Genomic DNA, 25991 nt, shown 5'->3' with positions numbered 1-25991 from the left:
GTTGATGGTAGCGTTGCCTCCGGGACATCCATCGCACGACCCGTTCTCGACGGGAGACTGAGAGAGAAGGCGGGCGCGCGAGAGAGTGGTGTGCGCGCAGCTGCAGCCAGCGAGGAGAGCGGAGGAGCGAGTGAAGGGGGAGGGAACGCGCGCAGCGGCGTTCAAGATATAAGGCGCGTTATTGACACCGATATCAGCGTCGCGTCCGTGACTTAAGTGCCAACCACTGGCACGCGTATGCTCGCGTCTACGCGTCAAAAGCGTCAAATGCGCCTCTCGGCGTCGGCTTCAGAGGGGCATACGCGAGCAGGCGCGAGGGATCAAGCCGGGCTTGATATTTCGCCTCGCGTACGCTACGTCAACACACGTACAGCGGCGCCAACCAACCAGAGGCCGCGCGCCAACCAACCAAGGCCGCGATGACTCCGAATGTTGTGCCTAATGGCCGCCGCTTCGAAGGCACAGCCGAGTGCTGAAAGCAAGCATGAAAACTACTACAAATGTTCCTGAATGACCGCTTCGTAATCTAGAACGACAACGAAATGACGAACGACGGCGAGTGCTACCAGTGTGACGTGGTTTCGTGCCGAGTTCGAGCGACACCGACAAATCCAGCGAATGCTGGCCGGCTATGCTAGCGCCGGTCCCATGTGCGATCGTCGCCCGAGCGAAAGGAGCATGTCGGTGTTCTTGTGCTTTGATCTGTGACTTTCTGTGCTGAAAACGAGTGTAAACAGACTTCGGAGGTTCGAAGGTTTGAGCGTGAGCCCTCGCCTACCGCGGAGGCAATTCAGATCGGTGTCATCTGCATCCAGCGCAAGTCTCTACCATCTAGTTCGTTTGAACCAGCACATGCGAGGCACATCGGCTCAAAAAACTCTACGGTAGTTTCCGTCGCAACATAGACGCCATATACGACGCCCGAAATATCGCGTAGTTCATACGGAGGAGTTTTTACCTGCACTGTGTTTATTTTCAACATCGGTATTCATCATCGCTGAAAGTGAACCTCGCACTAGCCAACACATTTCCGAGATGTGAAAACGTACGTCATTATATAAGTGTATTCGCGAATTGTATGACGCGGAAACATTCGTTGGCTTCGGTGCTAATCGTTTTCGTGTGTTGCCAAGCTAATAACAACCGTGCGCTGGTTGGTAGCAGTGACATGTGACTTCGTGTCGGGTACCAGCGACGCTGACACATTGAGCTGTCAGCGGTCTCATTTCCATTCACGTACAAGACAGAAACTCGAGCGTGCGTTGCTGTGGAGATCGAAAAAGAAAGTTGCATGATTAAGTGCTGCTGGTATTGCCTGCTATTTCACTTCTTGCTTCTTCTGCTTCTGTGCCACGCTCAGCAGCACATACGTTGTTTGGAGGCATTCTAACACACACATTCCAAATTTATAGTTCATTCTGATACTCATAGCTATAGGCATACAATGGCGCTTTTCCGTCATTTTACAGTTTACTATAACGCAACGCGCGTTCTGTTTACAGATGTACAGATAACTGAAAACCTTGTGAGAAGCACCTGATTTGAAATCAGCTGCACGATGACACGATTGTTGGAAGAGAGGATCACCACATGTATGCACAGAATGAATGAAGGTGCACTAGTATGGTACTGCACTTTGTATAGGAGAAATGCAAAAAGTACCTAATGTGACTTATGAGACCTTTCAGAGCTGTGCATGTATTTATCTGTTCCTCCAGACTGTAATGAGCTGAAGATATTCGATGGTTCCGAACATTGAATATTTGTATGTGTTTCCAAGGAGTCCTTCATTTCTGTTCAGTGTTTTAGTATATGCATTAACTTGGATTATATATACGCATGCACTTAAGCATATTTAGTTTAGTTCTGTTGGAAAACTTGCCAAAACTTTTGTACGGTGCTCTGGTGCAATCGTTTGATCGGTATCTGTACCATCAAAATTTTTTGGCATGATTTATTGCATTATAGGGTATTTTGACAATTGATGACATGTGAAAGCCACAGTGCTTGGCTGTAATCTCAATACCAATGTCTATCTCATCAAGAAGTGTCAGATGCATTTTGTAGATGTTAAAGGATATTTAAACTACCAGCAAAGTGCTGAGGTCTTCAACACAGCACTGATCCGCAATCACCACCCAGTTTAGAAGTCTTTTGTAGAGCTCTCTAACCCGTTCAAATAAAGTTATCAAACACTGGATTGATCAACTTCGTTTGATTCCTTATACCAGTGGGTCTGACTTTTTGGAGGGACTTTTATTATTATAATGTCCTATTTCTCTCAACTATTACAGGGGTGCACTCAAAGGTAGTGATATTTGTTTACCTTGGTACACTTAATTTGATATTACTGTTTAAATCCTTTCAATTTGTATATATGTACGCCACTTTTGCAGACCCCTCATAGTGAGCAGTCGTATTTGAAAATAAATAAATATACCATCCGAAAGTGTTGCACGCTGAGCTCGGTTCCAATTTGGTCACTAATATTTGTTGCATCATGATGTGTCGGGTGTGTTTTATTGCATTGGAGAACATTTTGGCTGCCTTCCATGAAGGGTTCAGTTCCAGTATTATGACCGATATCTGTGACTTCATGAAGAGTTGGGCGTCATTTGTCGTTTTAGAGAATACTTTAACTGAAGACAACATCCATAAGTCTTCCATACAGGGTTCAATTCCAATATTTATGACCGCTATCTGTGACTTCATGAACAGTTGGGTGTCGTCTGTCGTTTTAGAAAATACTTTGACTGAAGACAACGTCCAGAAGTCTTGCATTAAGGTTTCAGTTCTGATAATATGACCGATATATGTGACTTCATGAACAACTGGGTGTCGTTTTAGAGAATATTTTCACTAAAGACAAGGTCCAGAAGTCTTCCATACAGGGTTCAGTTCCAATATTATGACCACTATCTGTGACTTCATGAACAGTTGGGTGTCGTCTGTCATTTTAGAGAATACTTTGACTAAAGACAACGTCCAGAAATCTTGAAGTAAGGTTTCAGTACTAACAATCTGGCTGATATCTGCGACTTCATGAACAGTTGGGTGTCGTCTGTCGTTTTAGAGAATATTTTGACTAAAGAGAACGTCCAAAAGTCTTCCATACAGGGTTCAGTTCCAATGTTATGACCGCTATCTGTGGCTTCATGAACAGTTGGGTGTCGTCTGTTGTTTTAGAGAATACTTAGACCAAAGACAACGTCCAGCAGTCTTCCATACAGGGTTCAGTTCTAATATTATGACGATATCTGTGACTTCATGAATAGTTGGGTGTCGCTTGTCGTTTTAGAGACTACTTTGACTAAAGACAACGATCAGAAATCTTGCATTAAGGTTTCAGTACTAATATTGTGGCCGAAATATGCGACTTCATAAACAGTTGGGTGTCGCTTGTCGTTCTAGAGAATCATTTGACTAAAGACAACGTCCAGAAGTCTTCCACTAAGGATTCAGTTCTAGTAATATGACCGATATGTGTGACTTCATGAACAGTTGCGTGTCGTCTGTCGTTTTAGAGAATACTTTACCTCATGGCATTGTCCAGAAGGCTTGCATTAAGGTTTCAGTTCTAATAATATGACCGATATATGTGACTTCATGAACAGTTGGGTGTCGTTTTAGAGAATACTTTGACTAAAGACAACGCCCAGAATTTCTCCATACAGGGGTTAGTTGTAATATTACGACCGATATCTGTCACACATTGAAGTGTCAGGCATACTTAGTTGCATTAGAGCACATTTCCACTATGGAAAATGCCCGAAGGCATTATATGCAGTATTTGGTTCCTATCTTACCGCCAATATCAGTTGTATCAATTAGAACCAGTTGTGCTTTGTTGCATTAGAGAATATCTCGAACACACACATCAGCCGAAAGCCTGCTACTCTGGCCACAATTGTAGTCTTATGACTGACTTAAATCTGTCAGATCAAGAAGTTGCAGGCGTGATTATTAAGTTGACTGATATAAAATATGTTGTGTAAATATACTGAAGCTACCAGCAAATGCAAGATATTGTTAGTAACTTTGGTAGTGCAGGTATAGAAACCCGGTGGTTTGTAAACCTGATCAGGAAGGCAGCCACGCCTCATTCACGGCAGAGAGGACTGGCGGGGGGGGGGGGAGAGCTCAATGTCAACTCCATATATTAACACTATAGGGAGGGGGTGCTAAGTCAGCCCTGGGGAGGGGCACTGGGACAAACTTTTGCCCCCCCCCGTCCTTCAGGAGAACCCTGCACACGCCTATGATAGACGTACAGTATGCTAGACGCGAATGTTCATTCGCGAGAGCGGCGCACGCACCGATGTTGATTTCTGGTGCATACCGCTGTAGTTACTTTGGGCACTGAAATGTCAATTACTTCTAAAATAGTCTTAACTGTGGTGGTTGAAGCACTATCAACTTGTTAACGTGTTCTCATATCCACTAAAACATACATTCCCGCTCCAGTTGAGAACGTGCCGTTCTGCGCTGAACTTGGACAGTTCTAAGCCAAAAGATCAAGCAACATTGTGCATCGGCCTTGGACGCGTGGGCGTCAACGCGGTCGACGCGTGCCAGTGGTTTCGCGCCCTTTTCCTCCACAGGCGCGACTAGATGCTTTTGACGCGTAGGCGCGTGCATAAGCGTCAAATGCGCCTCTCGGCGTATACGTCGGAGGGGAATACGCGAGCAGGCGCGAGGAATCAAGCCAGGCTTGATATTTCGCCTCGCGTACGCTACGTCACCACGCGTACAGAGGCGCCAACCAACCAGAGGCCGCGATGACTTCTTATGCTGTGCCTAATGGCCGCCGCTTCGAAGGCACAGCCGAGTGCTGAAAGCAAGCATGAAAACTATTCCAAACGTTTCTCTATGACCGCTTCGTAATTTAGAACGACAACGAAACGAGGAACAACTGCGAGTGCTATCAGCGTGATGCAGTTTCGTGCCGCGTTCGAGCGACGCCGACAAATCCAGTAAATGCCGGCCGGCTATGCTAGCGCCGGTCCCGTGTGCGATCGTCGGCCGAGCGAAAGGAGCATGTCGGTGTTCTTGTGCTTTGATCTGTGACTTCTCTGCTAAAAACGAGTGTAAACAGACTTCGGGGGTTCGAAGGTTTGAGCGTGAGCTCTTGCCTACCGCGGAGGCAATTCAGATCGGTGTCATCTGCATCCAGCGCAGGCCTCTACCATCTAGTTCGTATGAACCAGCACATGCGAGGTACATCGGCTGAAAAACTCTACGGTAGTTTCCGTCGCAACATAGACACCATATACGACGCCCGAAATATCGCATAGTTCATACGGAGGAGTTTTTATCTGCACTGTGTTTGTTTTCAACATCAATATTCATCATCGCTGAAAGTGAACCTCGCACTAGCCAACACATTTCCGTGATGTGAAAACGTACGTACTTATATAAGTGTATTCGCGAATTGTATGACGCGGAAACATTCGTTGGCTTCGGTGCTAATCGTTTTCGTGTGTTGCCAAGCTAATAACAAGCGTGCGTTGCTTGGTAGCAGTGAGATGTGACTTCGTGTCGGGTAACAGCGACGCATACACACTGAGCTGTCAGCGGTATCATTTCCATTCACGTACAAGACAGAAACTCGAGCGTGCGTTGCTGTGGTGATCGAAAAAGAAAGTTGCATGATTAAGTGGTGCTGGTATTGCCTGCTATTTCACTTCTCGCTTCTTCTGCTTCTCTGCCACGCTCAGTAGCACATACGTTGTTTGGAGGCATTCAACACACACATTCTTAATTTATAGTTCATTCTGATACTCATAGCTAGAGGCATACAATGGCGCTTCTCCGTCGTTTAACAGTTTACTATAACATAACGCGCGTTCTGTTTACAGCTGGACAGATAACTGAAAACCTTGTCAGAAGCACCTGATTTGAAATCAGCTGCATGATGACACGATTGTTGGAAGAGAAGATCACCACATGTATGCACAGAATGAATGAAGGTGCACTAGTATGGTACTGCACTTTGGATAGAAGAAATGCAAAAAAGTACCTCTTGTGACTTATTAGAACTTTAAGAGCTGTGCATGTATTTATCTGTGCCTCCAGACTGTATTGAGCTGAATATCTTCGATGGTTCCGAACATTGAATATTTGTATGTGTTTCCAAGGAGTCCTTCATTTCTGTTCGGTTTTTTAGTATATGCATTAACTTGGATTGTATACACGCATTCACTTAAGCATATTCTGTTTAGTTCTGTTGGAAAACTTGCCAAAACGTCTTTACGGTGCTCTGGTGCAATCCTTTGATGAGTATCTGTCCCATCAAAAATTTTTGGCATGCTTTATTGCATTATAAAGTATTTTGACAATTGATGACATGTGAAAGCCACAGTGCTTGGCTGTAATCTCAAAACCAATGTCTGTCTTCAAGAAGTGTTAGATGCATTTTGTAGATGGTAAATGATATTTAACTACAAGCAAAGTGCTGAAGTCTTCAACACAGCACTGATCCGCAATCACCACCCAGCTTAGAAGTCATTTGTAGAGCTCTCTAACACGTTCAAATGAAGTTATCAAACACTGGATTGATCTATTTGGTTTGATTCCTTATACCAGTGCGTCTGACTTTTTGGAGGCACTTTTATTATAATAATGTCCTATTTCTCTCATTTATTACAGGGGTGCACTCAAAGGTAGTGATATTTGTTTACCTTGGCACACTTTATTTGATATTACTGTTTAAATTCTTTCATTTTGTATATATGTACGTCACTTTTGCAGTAGCCTCACAGTGAGCAGCCATATTGGAAAATAAATAAATATACCATCCGAAAGTGTTCCACGCAGTGCTCGGTTCCAATCTGGTCACTAATATCTGTTGCATCATGATGTGTCAGGTGTGTTTTATTGCATTGTAGAACATTTTGGCTGCCTTCCATGAAGGGTTCAGTTTCAATATTATGACCGATATCTGTGACGTCATAAAGAGTTGGGCGTCATTTGTTGTTTTAGAGAATACTTCGACTAAAGACAACGTCCTGAAGTCTCCCATACAGGATTCAGTTCCAATATTATGACCGATATCTGTGACTTCATGAACAGTTGGGTGTCGTCTGTCGTTTTAGAGAAAACTTTGACTTAAGACAACGTCCAGTAGTCTTCCACTAAGGATTCAGTTCTAATATTATGACCGATATCTGTGACTTCATGAACAGTTGGGTGTCGTCTGTCGTTTTAGAGAATACTTTGACTGAAGACAACGTCCAGAAGTCTTGCATTAAGGTTTCAGTTCGAATATTATGACCGATATAAGTGACTTCATGAACAGTTGGGTGTCGTTTTAGAGAATACTTTGACTAAAGACAACGTCCTGAAGTCTTCCATAAAGGGTTCAGTTCCCATATTATGACCACTATCTGTGACTTTATGAACAGTTGGGTGTTGTCTGTCGTTTTAGAGAATACTTTGACTAAAGACAACGTCCAGAAATCTTGCATTAAGGTTTCAGTACTAATAATATGGCCGATATCTGCGACTTCATGAACAGTTGGGTGTCGTCTGTCGTTTTAGAGAATACTTTGGCTAACGAGAACGTCCAGAAGTCTTCCATACAGGGTTCCCTTCCAATATTATGACCGCTATCTGTGACTTCAAGAACAGTTGGGTGTCGTCTGTTGTTTTAGAGAATACTTTGACCAAAGACAACGTCCAGCAGTCTTCCATACAGTGTTCAGTTCCAATATTATGACGATATCTGTGACCTAATGAATAGTTGGGTGTCGTTTGTCGTGTTAGCGAATACTTTGACTAAAGACAACGTCCAGATGTCTTGCATTAAGGTTTCAGTTCTAATATTATGACCGATATCGGTGACTTCATGAACAGTTTGGTGCCATTTGTCGTTTTAGAAAATACTTTGACTAAAGACAATGCCCAGAAGTCTTCCATACAGGGGTCAGTTGCAATATTATGACCGATATCTGTCACATCATGAAGTGTCAGACACAGTTAGTTGCATTAGAGCACATTTCGACTATGGAAAATGCCCGAAGGCATTCCACGCAGTATTTGGTTCCTATCTTATGGCCAATATCACTTGTATCAATAAGAACCAGGTGTGCTTTGTTGCATTATAGGATATTTCGAACACACACATCAGCCGAAAGCCTGCTATTCTGGCCTCAATAGTAGTCTTATGACTGACCTAAATCTGTCAGATCATGAAGTTGCAGGCGTGATTATTAAGTTGACTGATATAAAATATGTTGTGTAAATATACTGAAGGTAACAGCATATGCAAGATATTGTTAGTAATTTTAATAGTGCAGGTATAGAAACTTGGTGGTTTGTAAACATGATCAAGAGGGCAGCCACGCCTCAGTCACCGCAGAGAGGAGGGGGGGGAGCTCAATGTCAACTCTATATATTAACATAATAGGGAGGGGGTACTAAGTTAGCCCTGGGGAGGGGCACTGGGACAAACTTTTGCCCCCTCCTTCCTTAAGGAGAACCCTGCACACGCCTATGGTAGACGTACAGTATGCTAGACGCGAATGTTCATTCGCGGGAGCGGCGCACGCACTGATGTTGATTTCTCGTGCATACCGCTGTAGTTACTTTGGGCACTGAAATGTCAATTACTTCTAAAATAGTCTAAACTGTGGTGGTTGAAGCACTATCAAGTCGTTAACGTGTTCTCATATCCTCTAAAACATACATTCCCGCTTCAGGTGAGAGTGTGCCGTTCTGTGCTGAACTTGGACAGTTCTAAGCCAAAAGATCAAGCAACTTATTGCATCGGCCTTGGACGCGTGGGCGTCAACGCCGTCAACGCGTGCCAGTAGTTGCGCGCCCTTTTCCTCCACAGGCGGGACTAGACGCTTTTGACGCGTAGGCGCGTGCATACGCGTGCCGGTGGTTGGCACTTTCTTCGGTATAGCGTCGCGCTGCGGCCCGCCAAGTCCTCTTTTTTTTAAAGATAAAGAGAAGACTGCGGACGCCGCCGACGGCGGTGGATGGTTTGGTGTCACTTATAAAGTGTATTCACACTTAAAAATTACGATGTAGCGTTCCAATACTAAATTCCTATATGGTGTAGGAATCGAGAGCTTCTCCTACCTGGCGCCTCGTTCCCTAGTTGCCGTGCGCGCGCCGACAGCGTAGCCCGGGCGCGCATAAGCTCTGGCAACCGCCAAGATGGCTGCCAGGGTGCCTCTTGGTCTGGGCCAGTCACGGAGGAAGAAAAGGTGAGGAGAGGCCATGACATCACTCGTAGTGAAGCCGCGGTGAAGCCGCAAGTCGGCTATAGTGACTGGGAAAGTTCTTCTGTCTTGTTTACGTATGAATGCGAAGCAGAAGGCGCGACTCCCTCCCTGTCTCAAAAAGCACGTGGCCTGCGCGCCGCGTGTGCCGGTGCTATCCGAAACCAACGGAACGGATTTCAACACACTGTCTTGCCGCAATACGGTTGACGAAATCTCTGCGTATGACTCTTGCACTGCCGGCGTTTACGATAAACACGGCAAGTTGTACGTTAACCTTTTTTTATTTGATGTGTTCTTTGTGAAAATAAAGATGATACTTCGGACATTGCCGTGCGACGAACCAGACACCGAAATTTGTACAGCTTTTTTCAGCTTGTGTGCGTGGCAGCCCGTTGAGTTTGCACCGACCTGCATGCTTTCGCCCCTCTTTTGTCCGACGCCCACTGGTTCCTACAGATATCCCAAAGGCCATGATTTCATTAGGATGAAAGCAGCGAAGACCACCCGAAAGTGCGTGGGAACACGTCTCCAGTGTGTTTCACGCACACTAGTAGCTACGGAGAACGGAGACCAGGATCACGTAGGGCAAATGGTGGGAAAGTTAGCCAAAGAAATGCGTGAGAAAAGGTCTGCGGGAAGCTTCACGCGTCGACACAGCCGCCAAGGATGGCAGGGAAAGCCAGCCAAATGCTAGGAAAGATGTCTCCGGGATAAGTGGCTAGTTATTAGAGGCAAATGAAGAGAAGGCGCTTGATTCTGTCTTCCTTATCTGGAACACAGCTTAGTGCCAACCGCCAACTGCTAACTGTACATGAACATGAAAAACAAGGTTAGATTACTGTCTCAATAAGGGCCTGTGGACCACAAATGAATCGTCAGTTGTCATAAGAAGCAACACCGCATAACTGTCACTAACCTGCAAGGCATTCATTGAACGAATTCTTGAGCACAGTCGTTATCTTCTATGATGGCTTTTCAGCATAATTTTGAAGGACGCTGCAAATTCGGAGTACGTATACGCGCGCTCGTTCCGTGATTTCTAGTTCAGACATTTGGTTACAACCACCACCGGAGGGAAATCGCGTACTTAAGAATGCGGCACAAAGAATGGATGCTGTCGAACACCTGCAGTACGCCATGGTTAGGTGCGAGGCCCATGAAAACGCGCACACCGCCGCTGGACCGCCTGAACGGTGCCGCACCGCACAACATCAATAATAACAAAACTCCGCCATTTTGCCTAGTGAATATGGCCGCGCGTGACGTAATTTCCGCCACATTTTTTACGCCCTTCACCAGCTGGGCGTGCCTTCTCCTTACCTTTCCTTCCGCAGTGGGGCCAGTCAACCGTCGGCTCCTTCCCGCACTGGCATGTCCGAGCACGCTATGCTGGCGCGCTGCGCGGGCCTACGTCACTACGCAGCGCCATTCCCCTTTGGGCACGCGTGACATCCTCCTCTCCTACGAGCTGTGTTCAATTGAATCAAGGTGGTTTTGATTGCAAATGTCCCGATTGGTAAAGTGTAATTTTGAACCACTTCATAATAAAAGTAATATGTGACCTCTTCTATCTAATTACTTGTTTCTTGGCCTATCCCCCAGAATGGATGTCAGCCATGCATTTAGGACATCATTATCCTCATCATCATCATCAGTGCTTCTGCTAGCAGTATTCAACATATATTGCTTGTAATTTACCTTTCATTTTCTGGCCACAAGTTTACCCCAGTAAGAAGTTTCGTCATGAACATAGTGACGGCTATTTTTGTCGTCGTCATGAACATGTTACAATGAGGTGTTTTAACACATACGAGCTGGAGTACATGCTATTTGGTATAAGGGCACTCAAAGTGTACACACTGGTAAGGTGAAAAGAGCAAGGTGCGCTGTATCTCAGGATTGTAACAAAGGAAATGTTACAGAAAAGATATATTATTCGCACACCGAATACCAAGCCGTGCTGCACAGTGGCCGTGCTAGCTAGTCAAGATGCAGCGGACACTTGGCGAAGGACTGGCACTGAGCTAACGGGCGCGCTGTGTGTGGGTGGATAAGTGGTAACCGAATCGTTGTAATCGCAAGCTCAACCTCTTCAGATTCCTTCTGCTAGTGAGTGTTTTTTTTTTCTCGGAGATTTATCATCAGCGGCAGCCTGTCGTATTTGGCCAGATGGCCAGAAATCCGCGTGCTATAGCTTTTGCTGCAGAGATGTTCACGAGAGAACTTTAATGCATTACCGGCGGTACAACAACACTCGCCATGGCGGTCTAGTAGATAAGGCACTGGGCTGCTCACAAGCAGGTCAGGCCGGGGCGTCCTCATTTTCGATGGAGACGAAAATGCTTCAAGGCGCCCATATTTAAGTGACGTTAAAAAACCCCAGCTGTTTGAAATTTCCGGAGCCCTCCACTACGGCGTCTCTGGTAATCATATCGTGGTTATGGGACGCTGAACCCCAACACCAAAAAATGACACAACAACATCAACTGTCAAATTTATAACAGGGTGGAATATTTTCTCAAGGCATGCATTCGGAATTCAATTGTAAAAAGGGGGAGAGTTGCCAGTTGAAGAAGCGTGCTCCAGTTCTGGATAGAGTAATGCTTCATAAAGACGCAGCTTTTTAAAGCTCAAGAAAATTTCTGGGCAAAAAGTCTAAATATTCAAGGTGGTGTCAATCAAAATTTGGATATGCGTACATCAAGACACAATATTTATAGAACGGAACCTACTTGCAGGTTTTCAATAAACAAGAAATGCATAGTGAGAGAGAACTTGTAGATTACAAAAAATAGAGGGTGCATGATTTTGCCCTTTAAGAATGGAGCGTAATGAGGCGATTGCTAGCCTTGTTTCGGTTCTCGGTGCATGCCTCAACTATGCTGTAAAGAAATCAATGACTGAGTGCGTAATAATAATCTTTTAAAACAATGCTAGTATGTCTGCTCCAAGTGGAATTGTTAAGTGCCCGCTCGCTTTAGGTGTTCTTTTGCGAATTATTCTACGGCATACTACACTTCCATTAGGCAGTGCGCGAACATATATATGGTCGCTTTGTAGTAAGTGGGCCCACAAAACACCCGCTCGTTGCCTATGCTTTCACGCCTGGTGCAATTCTACGCTTCGAGCACGAATATTAGGTATATTAGGCAGACTGCTTTCAGTATATACATTACATTCATATTTATGATGGTGTGTGTATTTACATGACATTTTGTGTTTACGTTCATATTGTGTGTATGTGTGTGTGTTTACATGGCCAATAAGTCCTATTGTTCATGACATGGATAGTGTGACGATCCCGTCGTATACGTTAAACTCTTTGCGCCAGACACATGTGGCACTAACCTGTATACCGAGGATGGCTACGTGCGCAAGGTGATTCATAGTTAATATTTACTCAGGAATGGTGAGAACAGTCACGGGGAAGTTTAATGTGAGCGCGTTAAGAGAAAGCTTACGTAGTTAGTTCTGACCCTGCGAACGCTAAGATTAAATATCATGTTCCCAGCAGAAACTCCCGCGTTGGGCATAGCAATCAATTTTGAAAGAAATTTACATTCTTTTATTGCGCTGGGAACGTTCGAGAAAGAAGACAGAGCAGTGAGATAGGATAGAGCACACACTTACAATTCATTTTATTGCGCAGATGGCGGGATTCTATATACAGTCAAGGGCGAGGAGGTCCCACACAGACGACAAGACAAATAAGATAGCATGCGCCAGACCATCTCATTCCAATCTTTATTTAACAACTTAGCAGAAAATATATTTGTATTCATTATCCAACAGATGAACAGACAGGGAACTGACACACTCAGTTCCTGCTTTACGGATTAAAAAAGCCTCATATATTTCACGTGCACTCTGGTCCTTATATCTTACCATTACTTGGAACTCATCAAACTTCGGGGTGCACCAAAAATTCTCACAGTGACTTGCCAAACGGCTGCCCACTGCTCCGCGCATCAGGTTTGCGTGCTCCCTGAGGAGACCGTTCAGACAGCGCCTTGTCTGACTGATGTAGCATCAAACACATGATAAATAAATAATATATACAACGTCTATAATACATTCTACAAACATCTTAGCGTACTTCTTATTGCACCCGACATTGAAGATCCTTCACTGTTAACTATTTTACAAAAAAGAGATTAGCTTGTTTTTTGTTGTGAAGACAGCCTTTCTCACTTCTCAATCTCAATGCTCACAAAAATCTCATTGCTCTATCTTCTTTCTCAAACGTTCCCTGCGCTTTAAGGAAAGTAAATTTCTTTTAAAATGCAATATTAACCAGCCCAAGTAGCCACTCTTTTATAGCAATCAAGTACCCTACCACAGAGCCACACTTTTTCTTGAAACTGGTTTCCAAACAAGCCGTCGTGTTTTTGAAACCTCAAACATGGTTGTTGTGCTGGATATCCAGTCTTAAAAACATTGCATATATGTACTGCTATGATATAGCCATCGTGTTGGGTTAACGTCAGTTGCAGCTTGGTTAACACCCAGGCATTGTACAATATGCAGAAGTTGCTGCAAAAAGTCGATTGAGTTACCATAGGACGGTAAGAGCTCGTATTCACCTAGATTTACCAAAAGCAAAGGCATAAACCAATACGCAAGAAGCCCATTATTAAGGTAGTGGTGAGATGGAAAAAAGGGCTTTCAGAGTTTCGCTTCAGAATAGATTTGGAGCTCTAAACGAGATAACTAATGCTAGCGTTGACACGATGAAGAATATTTTTGCTAGTATAATTAAAGAGTGTGCAATTAAATTTAGAGGTACAGACACTAGATAGAACACTCGAAAACTATTTCCGGAGACAAAAAAAAATTCCTTAAGAGACGACAAACCATGAAAGCCTCCAATGCAACGAACAATATAGAGCTAGTCGAGCTTTCGAAGATAATAATAGGCGCAAGGTTGCCTACAGAAGAAGGTATGACATGTAGAGACTTGAGCAGGCTGTAAAATGCGGCAGAAGTCAATAAGCTGCGAAGGCAAACTTGTGCAAAGGAAAATGTAGGATGTATGCACAAAAGTGAAAGGAAAGAAATTTCGCAACCAATATGAATTGGATATTTGAGTGGCGGGGGAGCTCTACAGAGAGCTGTACAGAAGGCGTAGGAAACAGTACGATATTATGAGAAGCAATAATCGCCCAGAGAAATTCGACATGCTTCCAGTAACGATTGGAAGTTAGGGAAAGCCGTACAAGGAATGAAAAAAGCAGAGCTGCTGGTGATGATAAGGTAACAGCGGATTTCCAAAAAAGATGGCGGAGAAATTGTGTTAGAAAAACATGCTGCATTATATAAAATGTGTCTCTTGATCGGAAAAACAGCAGAATCTTGGAAGAGTGGCACCACCATTTTTGATCCATAAAAAGGAGCCGTGAAGGACTTGAAAAATTACAGGCTGATGAGCTTATGGTCCGTTCTCTACAATTCATGTACAAAAGTAATAGCTAATAAAATTAAGGAGACATTAAAATTTAACCAATCAAAGGACGAAGCGAGAGTTCTTAAAGGCTACTTAACAATAGACCATACTCATACTATCAATCACGTAGTAGAAAACTGCGCAGAACAAAACCAACTCTTATACATAATTTTCACAGATTACGAGAAGGCGTTTGACTCAGGCGAGACATAAGCAGCATTGCAGGGACTACAGAATCAGGGCGTCGACAAACTCCACATAAATACACTGGACAAAATCTACAGTAAATCCACAGCAACCATAATTCTCCATGAAAAAAGCGACAGTATCCCAATAACAAAGAATGTAAGGCCGGTAGAAACGATCCCTCCAATGCTATTCAGCTCGTGTACAGGAGGTTTTGATGACCCTAGATTGGGAAGAGTTAGGCATTGAAGTTAATAGAGAGTGCCTAAGTAACCCGCGATTCACTGAAGACATTGCCTTGATGATTAACTTAGGGGACGAATAAAGCTCATCAATACTGAACTGGACACGAAAATCCAAAGAATAGATCAAAAAAATTAATGTGCACAGAACTAAATTAATGTGCAGCAGTCTCGACGAAAAACAGCACTTCATTGTTTTCTGGTGGAGAGAGAGGCTGGAAGTTGTAAAAAAAGATAAGATTATGTTACAGGTAGTAACCATAGAGCCGTACTATGAGAGTGGAAGAATTTGAAGAATGAGGATAGAGTGGATAACATTCGGCAAACATTTTGAGATCTTGAATGGTAATCTGCCACAAACCTTCTAGTGTAAGGCATATAACAGCTGCGTCTTGCTGGTTCTTACCTATAGCAGAAACCTGCAGGCTTACAAAGAAGGTTTAGCTTAAACTGAGAATGATGCTGCGAGTGGTGAAAAAAAATGATTAGTGTAACCTTAAGAGACAATAAAAGAGTGAAATGGGTCAGGGAACAAACTGGGATTAAGGATATCGCACTCAAAATCAAGAAAAAATGGACATGGGCATGGCACGTAGCTCGTAGGCAGGATAAACAGTGGTCCATAAGGGTAACTAACTGAGTGTCCAGAGAAGGCAAAGGCATCAAGGGGAGACAGAAAATTAGGTGGGCCGATGAGAATAAAAGATTCGCAGGTATGACGTGGCAGTCGAAAGCACAAGACCGGGTTTATTGGCGGATCATGAGAGAGGCCGTTGCCCTGCAATTGTCATAGTCAAGCTGATGATAGTGTAAGTAAGCGCTTTTCGCGGAAATTGATTGATGTAGCAGTGTCCAGGGCTACCATCCTCTTGAGAACACACGGTACATATCAGCTTACCGGCTCTGGGGTTCCTAGTACACAAGGTGCATTTGGCATTGTTACGAAACTGTAAATAACTGGCTGTATAAAGCACAACTGACTCCTCCACGTATATATGTGTGTAAATTTGTAGATATCTTTAGTGTCACTCAGCAACGTTTTGCTTAATAAAAAATAGTACACAGTCACCTACCCGCATGATTCGCATAATATCGTTGCCAAAGTAGGTGAGATTGGCCGATTTTTCTGTTATGGACACTCAAGCCACGGTGTTGCTTTTTGGTGGAATACTCGACTGCCGAGCAGGGTGAACGAGCCAAGTCCTGGACATTTTGTCGCTTTCCTTGTGATAACGGCTGAGGGCAACGACGCCATGAAAATGAGTAAACTTGGCTGTCTGACAACAGCTTTCGCATTAAACAAAAATACCGAGTAGGTCTGTTGTTTGCGGCCAATGGTGGCGGTGCCAATCTGGGGGCACCGGCTCCACATTTTAGGTATTGTTTGCTGACGCACTACGCTTATTGCATTCATTGTATTGATGTTAATTGTATTGCATTAGAAAACTAACAATCTCCAGTTGCCAATGACAGGTAATATTGTCACCTAGAGTTAAGTTGGAATGCGTAGCAGTAAAAACACTATGAGCAAAAACCAGGATTTTTGCTGTATTAGCCTTTGTTGCACTGGCAGTGCGCCAAAACTGTTCAACACAACCGAAGAAATTTTCTGAGGCTCCTAATTAGGCGTTACGCAAGGCTCATGTGAATAGATATTGCTTATAAAGCAGTTTAAAGAAATGCAGGTTTCAATTAAAATGGGCAGTATAATGTACGTTTATGCAAGAAAAACTGTTTTGTTCTTTTTCTGTAGAAAACAGCATCAAATGGGTTTTCTGGCTTCAATGTATTTTATTTCCGCGCGAAGTTCATTTCCGTTTTGACGAATAGTTCGTGAATATACCTACTGGAGTTCAGAACTATATGACGGCTCTTGTTCAGGCTTTACTGACAAAGATACAAACTACCGACTGACCTATCGAAGATGAAACTCAGAAATTTTCAATTTGAAGCAGCTAGCCTTTCTCCTGGTTTCCATAAAGAAAAAATTGATGTAAGGTAATTAAAAAATTGTGCTCTTCAGCACTACTCAATGTTTATGAAATTTTTAATTACCTTATCACGAAGGTGCTTAACCAGCGCTTCAATAAAATCATTTTTTTGTTTCTTCTTCGTTATGCTCATGATATCAGAACATAACCACGCGCAGATTTGCTGTTTCTTGTGCAAGTGTCTTGCAAAACTAGTATTGTTCTCAGAGATGCAATAAATATCGTGAAAACATTTATGTAGAGAGGGATCATTCGTGTGTATAGGAGGAGTTTGCGCTAAAAGGTATCACTAGCATTTGCTGGAGGTGTGCACAATACTTATTCCTGCGCAGGTCCGGTCCGCCGACCAGCTAGTGTGGCTGGAAGAAGAGTGGTGTCGTTGCCAGAAATTACGCAGGAAGATCTGGATATTGCCGGACGAGCAAGTCTAACCATTGTTCGTGGAATAGACGACGCGGAAAGATCTCTGCTCAATGATGGTAATTTTGACAGCCCTCCAAATGACTTATGAGTCCATCCGGTCATCGACTGCACTATCTTCCTCACATGAAATTTTTTTGCCAGTGTTCTGAAGCAGTGCATGACAACTAAAAATAAAACTTCGCAGACGAGCATTATAATTTCTGTACGGAGTTGAAGCGTATAACCTATCGAGACAAATGAATTGTTAAGCTTAAATGAAGAAACCTCAGGAGGGGACGAAAATACCTGATTTGCGAGAAGGTCATATTGCTCAATTGCCTAAGGCACATGCTTCATTGAGCAAGAATTTATAACGGTCCAGTCTACTAATCTTCCGAGTCTGTCAGCACTGGTAAAGGGGCTTTGGAAAACAAGGGATATGAGCCCGAATCTTATGAGTGCGCTGGCTTTTTTGTTGAATACCACTGGGCCCCTAAAGCCTTGCACTCTGCTCTAGAATTGTTGATAGTGATATACTCTAGGAAGCTCCCACATACGCGATAACGAACACACGCCGATTAAATCACTAGACGATAGGTAATTCCATTTAGCTTCATCTTTCTCTAGTATGCAATATTCACATTAGGGATTTTTTCGTTTAGGATTGCACGACCGGTAATGTTAGCAGTAGCCCCGCCGCGGTGGTCTAGTGGCTAAGGTACTCGGCTGCTGACCCGCAGGGCGCGGGTTCAAATCCCGGCTGCGGCAGCTGCATTTCCGATGGAGGCGGAAATGTTGTAGGCCCGTGTGCTCAGATTTGGGTGCACGTTAAAGAACCCCAGGTGGTCTGAATTTCCGGAGCCCTCCACTACGGCGTCTCTCATAATCATATAGTGGTTTTGGGACGTTAAACCCCACATATCAATCAAATCAATGTTAGCAGTAATCTCGGCGAAGATGACAGCACTTTTTGTTCCCATAATATTACCAAAATAATATATTGTGATATTGACACTAAGTACTCTCATATCTTTCCACTTTTTAGCAGCGCACATCTTTTTAATATTTTTAGTCGGCATTCGGCCTAATATTAGGATTGCGACATAAATTATAAACGGACACGACAAAAAATATAAAGCCTTCCTAACTTCTCTGAGCGGAGACGCTTAGCGAAACAACTCTCAAGAACCCGAGACATTTTCTTTAGCTTTCGACACGCTTAATGCTTTAGCAGAACAAGAGCAAAACTGCCACATTTTCAGAGCTGTAATAAGATACAGACGCTGGAGCAAGGCATGTGCTTTCGCTCTATCTTTTCAATGATTGCGCTGTGATTTGCCCCATTAGTCACCAGATAATTCTGAATATGTGCTATAAAACGTATGATTACTCTATATGCTTCAAGATATGCTAAAGCTTTCTTGTTTCAAGTAGCGTTCAGGGTTGCCTTGAATAACGACATTTGGTTCGCACAGGTATATTTGCAAAGCGGAAATCCACCGCCGCTCAGCAGTCTGCCTTTTTCGGCTTCAAGCTCATCGTTCAGGCCCTTGGTAGGGACGGTCTCATTGGCCTCGAAGCAACGCGGGAACTGGCTCGACGGTACGTTACCTGATTGGGCAGACTCGTAAATCAACCTAACTTTTGTGTAACAGTACTATATATGTGACAGTGCCTAAATATGATACAATTTATGTAACATGCCTTTCAATACCACGCAGTCACTAGTTCGTCAGTGTGTGCTTTTCAAATGAATACGTTTTAACCACAAAATTATTCCACCGAGAAAACGAGCGTAAAGAAAGTGAAGATAGTACTGAAGAACAAGATATTTCGTTTCAATTAGGTTTCTGACAACAACTAAAGAATTTGCAATAAACTAGGAGAAAAAAGTTAATCAATCCACTTGCGGGTGTCCTGGTCACACAGAAACTTACACCCACAAAACAGTGGTAGCAAAAATCACCGAAAATGTACATAACCCGTTTCACGCATTTACGAAGAAGGAGCTTACGTGCATATACCACGTAAGGAACCACTTTCCGAAGTTTAACTTTTGCTAACAAAAACAAAACGACTGCGTTTTTAGGGCATGAGGGTGGTCATGATCACTCTATGTAGTCGTTATTTAGTGAAATTTGTGTAGTGTTAAGAAGCTGTCGTTCGCTAATTGTATTAAAATATATTAGCGGCGGCAACAACGGTGCGTGTTTACTATAATTAGGGCAATATTTTGTTGATTTGCCACTCTTCTCGTTTGCGTGTTTAGTACTTTACTGAGGTAGGGTGTTCTCCTGTGAGAGTTTGTAGATTAGTGTTGTTTGTTCTTTTACGCTAAATTTGCGATTGCAGCATACGTTGTGTGTGAGAGTAGAATAACCCAGGATAATGGTATGTTTTCTTAAAACATCATGGTTGTGTGTGAGAAATGAAATCGAACAGCGCATGTTTGTAATACAGTGAGCATGTACGCGTTGTTGATTGTTGTAGTGCCCGAATTCAGGAATTGATAATGAAGTATTCGTGAAAAACAGCAATCTAAAAGAACCGTCTTCATACATGTAGTTCATTCGAGAAACCCGCCCAGCATCGGATCAATAGCTTTTGAAAAAGTTATAAATATGAAAACCACGTCATCCCACAAGACGTGTTCGTTAAATATACGTCCATCGTATTTTTTCAAGTTACAATCTTAACTTCTGCATTATTTATCATAACAGGTTCGAGAGTGGTAATACGTGTTCCTTGTTGCCTTGTTTTTGAGCATGTTGATAACTAAGCAGTTTTCAGTAGTCGAGTAAAATATTTTGAACCGCGCTTTGATACCTATAACTATTACCTGAGTTCATTAATGAATTTTGTGGAAAAACAAACTGGTGTTAGCTGCATATAAAATACATTTAGCTCTATGATGTCTTATCGGATTTTTGTTGACATAAAGCACAAATTTCATTGGTCCAAGGATACTTCTCTGAAGAACGCCCGATATGAGCGTTCATTCGTCTGATTTTTTTCCCTTATACCCAAAGACTGCTTTTTCTGCTGAAAAATATGAGAATATCAAACAGTGTGCTTGTCCCTGATGCCATAGGATTCCAACTTTCCTAACAAAAATGCTGTAGTTAGAAAGGTTGATTGCCCTTGAAGAAGGTAAGCATATGCGAAATACTGTTTCGTACTAATTTCTCTAATATGATCTTTTGTGTAAGTGCCGCAAGATCAGTGAACGTTCTTTTACGAAAACCATATTCCGCTCTATGTACCACATTATGGAAATGTGCAAAAAATGACAAGCGCTGTACTTGCTCAATTGTTCATTAAATATTTATGCCACCTTTTACCACGAAATTGTTTTATGCTGGGGCCCACCACAACTCATTTCACATTATTGCATGAAGGAAATGAAGTTTTAAAAGAAAAAAAGAAAGGATTACAAATAAGGCTACTACAAGAAAAGCATCGTCGCCGGGTGTCAAACCTTCGACCACTGGCTCCGCAGTAAGCGGTACGGAACCCCTCGCTCACAAAGCGTGCGCTCTTCAGCTTGCTAACGGCGAGCAATTTATAGACACGCTTGGCGCTCCTCTCACCTCGGCACTAGTGAGATGGTGTGCGGTGGCGTAGAGGGTACGCTCCAGAGATCGTTGCCTCCCTCGTTGCGATGCCCGAGTGCCTCAACAGGGTGTGGCCGCTCATGCGTACGTGCGCGTATCTCCTGGTTGGGGTGCTTCATAGATATTGTGCTTCAACCGCAACTTTTCTTTGAAGTTTCTGGTTAAGAAGTACACGAAGCTCGCTCGCGGCAGCAACCGCTTTTACGAAAGGCACGCGCTTTTAACCACTTGTCACAGTTGTTCACGCTCGTCCTGCACTTGTGCGTTCGTTTCGTGCGTCTTTCTTTGTATTCGAGCAGCTCGCATTGACTTTTTCATAGAAAGACCTCCATTTCCGGCTCGAAATTTAGTTTTACTGAAAAAAAGGTGGAAGAATTTGCAGACATTGACTTTTTTTGCAAGAAACAAAAAAACGGCAATTTTAGTTCAAAAGATTCGAGGCGGTTACCTGAGGCGATCATGATGCAGTAAAGGTCCATTGGTAACTTTTTGTGCAAGAACAACGCTTCACTATCTATCATGCAACATTCTCTCTTGCGCAATCAACATAATAAAAACAGCATATACTTATATATACATTAGTACATCTTGGGTCCACCGTCAAGCACACCTTGAGGACGACGACAAACGAAATGAAGTAAGCGTAACATGTCGCATTGAAGCCCAAACGAAGTATCATGATCTCTGTCGGATTGCTGTAGGCTTTAAGAACATGCCATTCAAAATTTGACACGGGGGGCTCACGTGTTTCAGTAGAAAAAAAATAAAGGATAGGTCTTCCGTGCTGAAAACAGTTAAGTCCCCAGTTGTAACCGTTGTACTCTCCACCCTCTTAGTGCTCATTTCTTGTGTCATTTCTAATTGAAGTGCGCGCTGCAAACTTTGAGTTGCTTTCCGTTCTTCGTGTGACGTTACGATTTGTCGCTGTCAGATTAAGTTTTTCGTCCTTGAGTCAAAACAATGCATAATAAATGCTCAACTACCTCTGTGAAGGCACGTTACATTATCGGGTTATAGCGATTCCTGAGACAGATAGATCAGCCATGTTTTTTAGGTACCGCTTTCACTTTGGTGACTTGCATGTCACGTGAATACATTTCAAAGGAACAACTGTGGCTAAATGCGTGGCCCAGAAATGATGCGAGAGTGTCGATTAGATATATCACTCGTTGTAGTTGGATTTATAGAAGACCAGACAACTTCATTGTCGCATACTGGTCGAAGGAATGTTGTGTGACCAGTGTAAACAATATATACACAACAGCTGAATAACTATAGAAATAATGACTGAAAGAAAATGTTATTTATTAGGTTCGCCAAATCACGACCCGGTGGCTGTACGCCATTAGGCAAAATCTTAGTTGTTTGCACTGGTAACATTTTCAGCATTGTATTTGAAGACATTCAAGTGTTATAAGAGCATACCGAAGTCATATTCGATCAGTGTAGTCGATATTCATTTTTAACCCTTCGTATCTTCTTTGTCACAACGTATCTAAATTCCTTAAATGATTCAACAAACTATCTAGTTTCCATTGGTGTCTGATGTAAAATTTCGCCTTTTTATTTGGTCTAGTAAATACATTGATATCTAAGGTTTCCTGCAATTTTGAGTGCCTAACTGTTTTTAGGAGAATAAAGAATGCTAGGATCTTAAAAATACATCCAGAAACACAATGTATACTGTAACAGGATTTCATTCTTAAAGCACTTATAACATCAGGATGTAGTAGCTCTTACGTGAGAACTTAGTGTTTGGGCATGATGATAAGTGGGGTTTAGCGTTCCAAAACCACCATATGATTATGAGAGACGCCGTAGTGGAGAGCTCTGGAAATTTCGACCACCGGGGGTTTTTTAACCTAAACCCAAGTTTGAGTACACGGGCCCACAACATTTCCGCCTCCATCAGAAATGCAGCCACCGCAACCGTGATTTCATCCCGCGGCCTGTGGATCAGAGTGTTTGGACTTTGATACATTTATAAAAAAGTGGTTGTCGTGGGCTGGTCACGTGACTTGTAGGAATAAATGTGTGAAAGTGATCCCTGATGTCACTAATAACGGCACAAAAGTCTAGAAACCCTCGTTCTAAGTGAGTTATGAACTGGTGTATGAGAGTGACTGACGTATTTGTGAATATTTATGAAGCCTATGTAAGATTGTAAAAAATATTTTATCTACAAGAGAAGAAATAACTGTCTGCGGCTATTTACGTGCAATGCTTTTGTGTTAAGATTACCACCTAAAATCAAACTACAATGCTTTACGTTACGAAAGTCGACACTTGATTCAAAAAACAAAAATTGCACCACCTTCTACTAATGGGAACCATGTCCAGGTGCGAAGCAGCGCCCGCTAATAAAAACACTGATGGCAGCGTTGACACGGGTGCTGATTGCGGCGTCGGGCAGAAAGAAAGGGAGACTGAAAGCGTTCAGTGATAGACTGGAGTTTCTTAATGGAACTTTCCAATTGCAGATAATGGGCAGCGATATTTGCTGCCTCATTTTTGCCTGCGATAAAACAAAAGGCTCTGTCTTCTGTCTCTATTCAACACAGAGACCTGCAGTCCACTTTTAGTTAAAGGTTACAGTGAGAATGTTTTTGTCCAGAACGCACAGGAGAAAGCTGCCACCGGTACAATCTTGGAGATCAAGATCTAGTGCCTATATATACGAGGTGGTCAGTGAATGGTTGCGCCGCGCAAGCAGTCGTTTTTTTTTTCAATCCAGTTATTCTTTTTAGTGCAATAACTGTGCTAGTCGCAGTGTGTGCCCAAATGAGAGGAGGTGTATAATATCTTGAATAAAGGGTGCTCTCATGCACTGGCAGTTGTTGCCATAGTATTACGTTATGTAACAAAACAGGTGAGCCCATAGGTATTGCTGCTTCGCCAAGAGTCTTACTGAAAAGGATATAAAACAAAGAAGTCACTGAAATTTTGATAATTCATGATATTCAACGTTTCATTGAAAACCATGGCTCGAATATTTTACTACATATTTCTTTGAAAAACACTTAATAAATGATAAATTGAAATGTTGCTTGCTAAGATTGTATGAGTTTTGCATTTATTCAGCAAAACATGGAGTACACGATTGCTCTTGTGATATGTGAATAGCCATGGCAAAGAAAAAAAAGCAGTACAGGTTAGCTAGTTGATGTCTCACCCCAAGCCATATCTTATCGCAAACCAGAAGAACAATAGGTCATGAATGCTATGCGTTGTTCATCATTGTTTTATAAAAGCTGCTTTCATATAAAGGCCCCGCCATGGTGGTGTAGTGGCTAAGGTACTCGGCTGCAGACCCGCAGGTCGTGGGTTTGAATCCCGGCTGCGGCGGCTGCATTTCCGCTGGAGGCGAAAATGTTGTGGGCCCGTGTGCTCAAATTTGGGTGCACGTAAAAGAACCACAGGTGGTCGAAATTTCGGGAGCCCTCCACTACGCTGTCTCTTATAATTTTATGGTGGTTTTGGGACGTTAAACCCCACATATCAAACATCAGCTTTTATATAAAGATCATTCATCCTCAAAACGTACCGCACACTCTGCCAAGCAGCTTAATAAAATCTGGAGCTACATAATACAAAAAAAATGTTTACCATATGAGGCAAACCAATGCGGAGAGATATGATTCGTTAGTTTGTATTCATATCTATCTGCAAATACCAAAGCATAACATAACTATTTTTATTGGTGCTGTACTTCCTCCTGTCAATGCCCCCGAATGCAGAAATGTTACTTGACTCGTACCTGACTCGTTCTTGACTCAAGAGAGTCTTGCCGGTCGCCATAAATCGTTCTTGAACTTGCGAACGATTCCAAGGCGGCTTGGCTCGGTCGAAGTAAGGACAAGTTTGAAGTCAGCTGCGGGGCCAGCTTGAAAGCGGCTTCATGCATTATTCCAACATGGCCACCTCTCGAATGAACGTCGCGCGGAGGATGGCCGCTTTTGAGTTTGCTTGGCTCGCCACAAGCATAGCATTTTCTGAGGTGCACTGCCTGCCGAAGATTCCTCGACCCGCTTCACATGACTGAGGAAATCCGATGAATTTGTGTGACGACCAACCATTCTACGCTTGGTACAGATTTACGAGGAACACTGTGCGGCAGCTGCTGCCTATGTTGCCGCTCCGCGAAAGTGGGGACGGCAGAAGACAGCTACTCATGGCTGTCAAGTTGTACGGCGCTGGCACATTGCAAACAGTCACCGGGAATCTCGTCTACATCCCGAAGTCGACAATGTGCCACGCAGTCAGAAAAGTTACGCTACTCATCGCAAAGCACATGTACAAGATGCTGGTGCGCTTTTAGCAGCTGGCGGCACTTTGTATAGTTATGCGGGACTTTTAGGACGTGGCTGAGTTCCCTGGCGTTACAGGTTGCGTCGACTACACACACGTGCGTGTTAATAGCCCTGATGGTGACGACACCGAAGAGTTCCGTAACAGCAAAGGCTATTTCTGTTTTTCTAAAACACGTCGACAATTTCCGTCTTTTTCGGTATAAAATTGACTCGAAGCTGTGTCTGTGTGCCTCATCTATCCTTTCATCCCGTCTAGGGCACTGTTTCGCGCTCAGAAAGGCACCGCTTGCAGCACAGCGCCACAAAAAATTCTACACACAAAAAAAGAGGTGCCCCTATCACGGGTTTCCTGATCATGTGCCTCTCCCTTCACCATCATGCAGTGAGACATTGCTGCACCCCGCAAGACTAAATTCTGCTGAAAGAAAAGTCCTGACCCCCGCTTTTTCTCTTGTTTAACAAGTTCAACAAAAGGATACGAATAATTGTGTTCCCAGAACTTGTTGTTATTCATTTTTCATATATAACTGCGACCTATCCCGCTGCAAGCATGTTCACAGATGACCAGAG

General features: G+C 43.2%; 1 protein-coding gene across 3 annotated transcripts in view; it reads left to right on the top strand.

Annotated features, from left to right (window-relative positions):
• The window catches only part of LOC119160735 (chorion peroxidase), a 1158638-nt gene that overhangs the window by 135293 nt on the left and 997354 nt on the right, over positions 1-25991 (top strand). For 2 of the 3 annotated variants that reach the window (XM_037412942.2, XM_037412943.2), the window contains exons 4-5: positions 17428-17574; positions 18973-19099. The exons of the other annotated variant lie outside the window; for it this stretch is intronic. In XM_037412942.2, coding sequence (XP_037268839.1) covers positions 17428-17574; positions 18973-19099 — 274 coding nt within the window. The remainder of the gene's footprint in view (positions 1-17427; positions 17575-18972; positions 19100-25991) is intronic. 3 annotated transcript variants of the gene reach the window in all.

The sequence above is a fragment of the Rhipicephalus microplus genome, chromosome X, assembly GCF_043290135.1.
Source record: "Rhipicephalus microplus isolate Deutch F79 chromosome X, USDA_Rmic, whole genome shotgun sequence".
In the NCBI taxonomy this organism is placed as follows: domain Eukaryota; kingdom Metazoa; phylum Arthropoda; class Arachnida; order Ixodida; family Ixodidae; genus Rhipicephalus; species Rhipicephalus microplus.
The sequence above is the reverse complement of the archived record's forward strand: the minus strand, read 5'-3'. Positions and strand labels throughout refer to the sequence as shown.